This window comes from Prunus persica, chromosome G1 (genome assembly GCF_000346465.2).
Source record: "Prunus persica cultivar Lovell chromosome G1, Prunus_persica_NCBIv2, whole genome shotgun sequence".
Lineage (NCBI taxonomy): Eukaryota > Viridiplantae > Streptophyta > Magnoliopsida > Rosales > Rosaceae > Prunus > Prunus persica.
In genome coordinates, this window is record NC_034009.1 from 45,393,686 (window position 1) to 45,401,912 (window position 8,227).

Here is an 8,227-nt window from a genome sequence, read left to right on the forward strand (position 1 = left end):
ATAGTGTTTACCACTCAATTTCCCAAAGACCCAAATACACCCAACCTCACACACTCACAAATGAAGAGAAAACAATGATACAAAGCAAAGAACAACTAAAGAGAATTTGTTTCTCTCTTTGGCAAAATGCCTTTCTTGCTATTTTTCTCTTCTACTCAACACTTGGTTGGATACTTCAAATGAAACCATTTGCTTCCAATTTATAGCCAAAGGAAGTGCCTCTTCAAAGAAGCCAAAAGGAAGTGCCTCTTCAAAGAAGCCAAAGGAAGTGCCTCTTCAAAGAAGCCAAAGGAAGTGCCTCTTCAAAGAAGCCAAAGGAAGTGCCTCTTCAAAGAAGCCAAAGGTTAGGCAAGTCAACAATAGCCTACCACCATTTGTGAAAGCCAATTAATGCATTCACATTGCATCACTTTTGACTATTGGTTTGAGGCAATAATCAACAACATCCGTACCATTGTATAATTTCTCCAAAATCTTAAAGTAGATTTCTTATTGAAATTTGTAACGCTGTAATAGATTTGGGTCATCTTACCAAACCACAGCCCAAAAAAGGGGATGGACGTCTCTCCACACTGGAGTTTTGGTAAGTGCTGTAGTTTTAACAGGCATTGGGTGTTGGTCTAATTCAGCGGTGAGTTACGTGTGCAAGGCACGTGAGTTGTTAGTAGTGTGTATGTGAATTAGTTAGACAGCTGTAAAAAGTGTAATAGTGGTGTAGCTTAAAAGATTAAGAAATACAGAAATCAAGATTGCAATTTCTCTCTATTCCTCTCTTCTTCTTTCTTCTTCAGGTCTCTTCCTCATACTTCTCTGAATATGTTGGTATCAGTTGGCGGATCCACCATGGGGTCAATGGGGTCAGACGACCCCATGACAGATCTAGAGTTTAGTGGTAGGGACTGGCTTTTGCCCTTGGCAGCCATGGAAGTGACCCCAAGGAGAAGAAGAAGAAGCTTCGGTGGTGGCAGCTGGAGCAAGAAGAAAGAGAGAGAGGGAAGAGAGATGGAGCAGACGGAGGAGAGAGAAGAAAGAAAAGAATAAGAGAGGAAGAAGGAAAAAGAATAAAAACAGAGAGGGGAAAAAGGAAGAAGGAAAAAGAATAAAGAAAGAGGGAGACGGGAGGAGAGAGAGAGAGAGAGAGAGAGAGGGAGGAAAAAAGAATAAAAAAGAGAGGGAGTGATTAAAAAGAGAGAGGGGAAAATATAACAAAAAAGAGAGGGGAAATATAATAAATATCATTTTCTTTTTTTTTCTTTGTTTTCTTTCAAATCCTTCTAAATATTTCAACAATATTATCAATAATTTCAACATTTTTTCTATTTCAAATGTCGTATAATAACAAAAAGTTCTAAATATGATGAAGAAAATATATTGAAAAAAGATTGCTTATATAAAATAAAAATATAACAACAAGGGATTATAATTTATCCACAAAAAAAAAAAAAAACCCACTCCTGCGGGTTACCTCTAGTTTTCAGTCCATACAATCTATTGTTCAAGCCTAAAAATCTACAAAAACCAACCAAAATCCACAAAAACTCTCTTAATACATTTGTACTTGAGGTAAATTTTTAGCCTGCCCGATTTGCAATTCCTGGGTCCGTCCCTGTCCACCACCAATATCTCATCCCTTCACATCGCCGCCAAGGGTGCTAGCTGCCGTTCACCAACAGCCGTCTCCGTCGCCGCCACTATTTTTGTGACCCCACGAGTGGCAATTCCTGCATCCGCCACTGATCAGCGCCCTCAGTGATTTAAACATAATCAAACGATCCTATCCTCCTCTTTGATTTTCTTCCCTTGTTCACTCTGTTTCTTGAAATGGAGTCATCAACTCCCTGAAAAATCCCCATTTGTTACCAAATCATACAAATGAGGATCTAGATTATCCATATTTTCGTTCATGACTTTGTCCCATTCTAGATGAACCCCTGTCTTCTTCACTCTCACAAAATAAACATAATCAGGGCTTACAAGAATGGAGACTCGGTCCCTGCCTTGCAAACGGAGCACATCGTTTGACAATTGTCCCTGCCAAAGATAATCTTCTTCAGGTTCTTCAGGTTCACTGGAAGATTTTAAGCAGGCAAATGGTATCTTGGTGTGCAAAGCAGTTTGTTTGGTAAGATTTCTAACGATAATGCCAATACGAATACCACTCTTATAATCTTCAAGTTCTCGGTCGTTTGAAGAGTAAACGAAGCATATAGTCAACCCTTTTAAATCACGACCCATGATTTTTTGAGGAACTTCAAAGAAGACGATACCGTCCACATCATTGACGAATTTGAACCATTCAGGAATATCATAAATACCATTCAAATAAATTCCACCAAATCCGCAAGAAGTCCATCTCTGCACACCAGAAGCAAGACAGTCTTATACATGCTTGCATATATCATTACATGGGCCGCATCTGCAGCTGTGCCTCTGTGTTTGTGTGTGTGTGTGAGAGAGAGAGAAAGAGAGAGAGGAGAGAGACCTGTAGAATGTTGTTCCTAAAATCGGCAGTCAAATTGGCGCATCCTTCCATATGAATCCTTGTCATGGAGTTTAATGACTTATCCAAGCCTGGAACCTCAGTGACTTTGAACGAATCACTTAGATACAATTCTCTCATATTCCACATTTTTGAAAAATCTGGAATTGTTTCCAGTTCTGGGCAGTCATTTGCTTTCAGAACATACAAATTGGTTGGTAAATCTGGGATTGCAAGAAGTTTTCTGCATGCATTTAAACACAAGACCTTGAGCTTTGAAAGACCAGAGAGACTTGGCAAGCTACGAAAATTATTGCCTCCGAGAAGCAGATCTTCTAAGGAAATTAGGCTACCGAGGTCCTTGGGGATTGCATCCACACTTAAACTGCAGCCTGCAAGACATAATAACTCTATTAAAGAGTTTAAGCCATGTAACGAAAGAGGTAAAAGATGGAATTTCAAAATTCTCACCAGATAGAGATAAAATTCTCAACTTCTTCAATTTTTCTATGGAAGATGGAATTTGTCTGATGCGCGTGTTATCTGCTTTCAAAATTGTCAATGATACCATGTCCCCTAAGCCATCAGCCAAGCTACGAAATCTTGAACAACCATTCAGTATAAGAGTTTCAATAGACTTGGATTTATAGAAATTCAGTGGGAGATCGTTTAGCATTTGGCAGCCTTCAAGATCAACCAAAGAAAGTCTTCCAAGATCCCCGATGTATGAGTGAACCTTAATCAACTTCTTACAACCTTTCAATATCAACTTCTCGAGATTTGGGAATTTTGAAAAGTCTGGTGATTTTGTTATGTGATTATCATCTTCGACATGAATGATGTCATCATCATTGACCAGATATGGGCGTCGTTCATAAGCACAAAGATGGTAATCAATCATATTTTCGTTCATCAATTTGTCCCACACCAGACTAACACCTGTTTTCTTCACCTCATCCTTAGCACAATCATATTTGGCTCTTATTTCAATCAAGACTTTATCACCGTCTTGCAATTTGAGCTTGTCATTTGATAACTGTCCCTGCCAAAGATAATAACCCTTCGTTCGACAGTCGGGTATGATCCTGGCGTCAAGCTCGGTACCCTTGGTCATGTTTTTAATGCTAACAGGAAAATCAAGACTGAACCGTTGTGAAGAGGAAGAGAAACCGAAGGACAAAGTTAACCCTTTCAAATTACAACCAACACTTTGAGGCAAAGTGAAATACACGTTATCATCGTCATTGACACGGTGGAACCAATCAGGAATATCATTTCCACTGAGAAAAATGCCGCCATATCCACAAGAAGTCCATCCCTATCATGTAGAACCAAATTTCTATAAGAAATACATTCTTATGCATACACGTGTACGTGTGCGTTGTATGCGATAGAAAGAGAAAGATGCATAAGTGTGTTTGAGAGAGAGAGAGAGAGAGAGAGAGAGAGAGAGAGAGAGAGAAGGATTGACCTGTAGGATGTTCTTCCTAAAGTCGGCAGTGAGATTAGTGCACTTTTCCATATGAATCCTTGTCATGGAGTGTAATGACTTATCCAGGCCTGGAATCTCAGTGAGTTTGCCCGAATCACTTAGATACAATTCTCTTATATTTGACATTTCTGAAAAATCTGGCATTTTTTCCAATGCAATGCAGCCACCTGCTCGTAAGACTTTCAAATTTGTTGGTAAATCTGGGATTGCACGAAGATTTTTGCACCTATTTAAAGACAAATATTGAAGCTGTGAAAGACGACTGAGGCTTGGTAGGCTGCAAAAGTCATTGCTTGTAAGATCTAATTTTTGTAAGGAAATTAGGCTACCGAGATCCTTGAAGAATGAATCATCAGTTAAACTCCAGTTTGCAAGAGCTAATTCTCTTAAAGAGCATAAACTTTGCAATGAAGGAGGCAAAAGATTTGTTGATGGCAACCCTTTCACATCACATAAAGATAAAGCTTTCAGTTTCTTCAATTTTAATATGGAAGATGGTATTTGTCTTATGCCTGTGTTATCTGCTTTCAGAGTTGTCAATGATACCATGTCCCCTAAGCCATCAGCCAACTTTTCAAAACGTGAACAACCACCAAGTAGAAGAGTTTCAATAGACTTGGAATAATAGAAATTCAGTGGGAGATTCCTTAGCATTTCGCAGTATTCAAGATTTACCAAAGAAAGTCTTCCAAGATCCCCGATGGATGAGTGAACCTCAGACAAACTCACACAGTGTCGCAATATCAATTCCTCGAGATTTGGGAGTTTTGAAAAGTCTGGTGATTTTCTTAGCTCATAGGAATAACTGAGATTGAGGATTTTCAAATTCTGATGCAACTGTTACACAAAAACAAAATTAGAACGGAAATTAAAATCCAAAAGGAAGGTCTCTGATACAGAAATGAAGAGAAGGTGAAGTATAATATATGTATAAAACCAGACGGAAAGAACCAACAACAACTAGGTTGAGATTATTATACCTTGCAATCCTTCCAAACTATTTTGAGTTTACTGTACTGCAGGTCTAAAGCAACTAGTTTTGGTTGATTAGGAAACTCATCTGGTATGGAGTCTAAAGGGAATCTATGCCAGCACAACCATGTTAACTTTTTGGGGAAATCTTTGTACTCTCCAGTGAGCTCTACTCCGCTGAGGTGGAGTAACCTCAGTTTTTTCATGTTGGTAAATGCTTGTGCACTGAATCTAGTCAAATCTCGAAGCAAATTCCGACGCAAATCTCGATGCAAATCTAGAGCAACTCCTCCAATTTCTTCAGTTCCCTGTTAACAAAAGATACCGAGTTAGAAAAATTATTTACAAACATGAAAATCCGTGTATGCATTAACCAAAAGGTATAATTAATAATATTGGACAATGTTATGCCCTATAGTTTGTGTTTGCAATCAAAGCACATATTTTTTGTCGGTTATGCCTAATTGAGCTTTGATCTTAATGGATATAATATAAGAAATGGCAACAGTGTCTAGCGAAGTGAAAAATTATCTAAACTTGCAGACTAAGGTCTCAGATTCAAATTCATATGGCACCTTGGTAGTGTGGATTTGTGAGAACCCTCTTTTTACTTTGATATAGACTATCGCTTGTACTAAACAAACAAAAAATGGAAAGGGACATTTTAATTTATTATAGACGTATGGAATACATATGCTTCTTTGCATGATGCATTCTAAAACTTTACTTGGAAAGTACTTACAGATTCATCGCTCAATACATCTGTTACGTCTTCACATTTCCACAATCTACTAAATTTTTCACGGTGACCCTGGGCATTTTCATAAACGATCTCTCTTCCCATGTCTCGAAGCAAATCATGCATCATCAGCTTGTTTTCCTCACTAACAGTTACAAGGCACCGTTCAATGAGGACACTGATTCCTATCGGTTGAGCAAAGCCACATCCCTTTAATATTTGTGTTACGTAGTCCTTGTCCATTCCTATAAAGAAACAAGATATATCAAGGAATATCTCTCTCTTTTCCTCATCAGGTAGCCCGTCAAAGCTTATTCTGAGTATTTTTTGAATATCTCCATCAGGACTTCTTTCCAATTTCTCCAAATGGCTTTCCCACTCCGCTGTGGGTCTTTTAATCAGAAAAGACCCTACAACTTCAAGTGCTAGAGGCAAGCCTTGACAGTAACGAATTACACGTTTTGAGAGGTCAAGATATTCTTGATCAGGATAACCACTTTCAAAGGCATGCCAACCAAAGAGCTCTAGAGCTTCTTTTTCATCCATTTCTTCAGCCATATATGTGCCATCCACTCCAATTTGCTCTAGCAAATGTTTATCTCTTGTTGTTATAATAATTCTGCTTCCAGGACCAAACCAATCACGAGCTCTAGCTATTGCTTTTAGTTGCTGCAGATCATCTGCATCGTCAATTATGACAAGTACTCTTTTACAGCAAAGTCTTGCTTTTATCATATCGATCCCTTTAGCAACAGAGCCAACCTTTATGCCCTCACTTTTCAAGATATCATTTAGAAGTTGTTCTTGCAAACCAACCAGACCATTAATGGGTTCCCTTACGTTTGCGAGGAAACTCCTACCTTCATAGCTACCTTCAAATTTGTTATAAATGGATTTGGCAAGCGTTGTTTTACCAATGCCTCCCATGCCCCAAATACCAATCATGCGAACAACATCCTTAGAACCTGAATTTTCAATATCAATCATGCGAACAACATCGTTCACCCGAGAAGTAATTCCAACAAGGTGTTCGATGTCTAATTGGTATTTGCTGTACAACTGCTTATTAACCTCCCCAAGAATTTTCTTGATAAACTTTGCTTCGTGCCTGGCAATAACAAAGAAGCAGAACTACAAATCATTCGATGTGGACCAAACTACAAGGTTAAATTGAATCCCTAACTTAATAGTTTAGAATGAGCAAATTATTTTCTTTTTTTAATACAAGATATAATTAACAATTAAGATTGGGATTTAACATCAAATGCTAAATGGATCTTACATTATCAAGTAAGACATATGATTATCCAGTAAGGAGATGATAATCCAAGGAACAAGAAATTAGTAAATTACCCATTGTCAGCATTTTTAAGATCTTCCCCACACAAATCTGCAGCTTGAGTGAGAGCATTTCTCCACCGCTGTACCTTTTCTTTCTCATGTTTACCTTCACAAATGCCCGCTTCATGTTTCTCAAATGCCTGCGCAAACCTACCAGTTTGTTTCCGGACATCTGAAGCATCAACATTATAGAACAATGGAATAACCTGTTGCCCCAATCTTTCTCTACACTCCATGATCTTCACCAGCTCGTCAAGACACCAACTGGAATCGGCATAACTCTTGGAGAAGACAATTATGGAGATCATGGACCCGTCGATTGCCTGCTCCAGTTGGGTTTTTATAAATTCCGCTCTTTTTAGCTCGTTGTCGTCAAGAAAGGCGCGGATTCCGGCATCAGATAATGCGGCGTGGAGGTGGCCTGTGAAGCCCTTGCGTGTATCTTCACCTCTGAAGCTCAAGAACACTTGGTACTTCCAACGTTTTGATGAGGAGGATGGTGAGGATGAAGAGGAGGCTTTATGGGCTTTCCTGGCATCCATTAATTGATACTGGTTCAGATTAGACTAACTACAAATTGATTCTGCCTTCCGATCCGACTTGAGCAGAAGAAGTTCTCATAATTAATTATTTTTTTCTGGGCAGTAGTTTGGCCCTGAGCAGCAGATGAAGAATAAACCAGGAAAAAAAAAAAAACAACAACAACAACTATCACCGAGCTTAGCCATCAACCCCTTATCTCTGTCCTCTCCCCCAAATATCTATCTCATAAACACCATAACCACCACTCAAAACCCCAACCCACATGGACGGACAGTGAAGACTTCTTCACTGGTTCTCTCAACTTTTACATCTAAAGAAAAGAAATTTGTTTCTAAAAAGATAGAGAAGAAAATGTACTCATGAGAAGGAAATATAGAGAGAAGAGAGAAATAAATAAATATCAATAAAGAAGACGAAAACTTGGAAAATAGAAAGGAAGAAGAAACCGTGCCAGGGAAAGAAGAAGAAAACTATGCCAAGGAAAGAAGAATAAAACAAGAATAGGAAAAAGATAGAGAGGAATTAAAAAAACAAAGTGAAGACAGAGAGATTCGGTGAGAGAGAAGAAGAATAATTAAAAACAAAGTAAAGTCAGGTGGGTGTTTTGTTTTTTTAATATAAATTGTGATACAAAATTACAAAGTGAAGTTAGAGCAGCTCC

At 38.5% G+C, this 8,227-nt stretch overlaps 1 protein-coding gene across 2 annotated transcripts; it reads right to left on the bottom strand.

Moving 5' to 3' along the window:
- LOC18791382 (disease resistance protein RML1A) lies at positions 1,431 to 7,913 on the bottom strand. 2 transcript variants are annotated; one of them, XM_020564781.1, is made up of 7 exons: positions 7,036 to 7,913; positions 5,686 to 6,790; positions 4,952 to 5,251; positions 3,951 to 4,808; positions 2,951 to 3,797; positions 2,483 to 2,871; positions 1,431 to 2,355 (listed from the first exon to the last, which is right to left on the bottom strand). In XM_020564781.1, exons 1-7 carry the CDS (start codon positions 7,563 to 7,565, stop codon positions 1,831 to 1,833), a joined length of 4,554 nt encoding a protein of 1,517 aa, XP_020420370.1. In that variant the 5' UTR covers positions 7,566 to 7,913; the 3' UTR covers positions 1,431 to 1,830. The 2 variants fall into 2 exon arrangements, with proteins under 2 accessions (XP_020420370.1, XP_020420373.1); XM_020564784.1 differs by lacking the exon at positions 1,431 to 2,355 and having other exon boundaries at positions 2,799 to 2,864.

What these genes read in the sequence shown, in the direction of transcription:
- LOC18791382 (XM_020564781.1), bottom strand. Translation starts at nt 7,565, where the DNA reads ATGGATGCCAGGAAAGCCCATAAAGCCTCCTCTTCATCCTCACCATCC. An exon ending in GAGAATTTTATCTCTATCTG is followed by an intron (nt 2,872 to 2,950) that starts GTGAGAATTTTG and finishes TATGTCTTGCAG; the next exon opens with GCTGCAGTTTAAGTGTGGAT. An exon ending in TTAGGAACAACATTCTACAG is followed by an intron (nt 2,356 to 2,482) that starts GTCTCTCTCCTC and finishes TCTGGTGTGCAG; the next exon opens with AGATGGACTTCTTGCGGATT.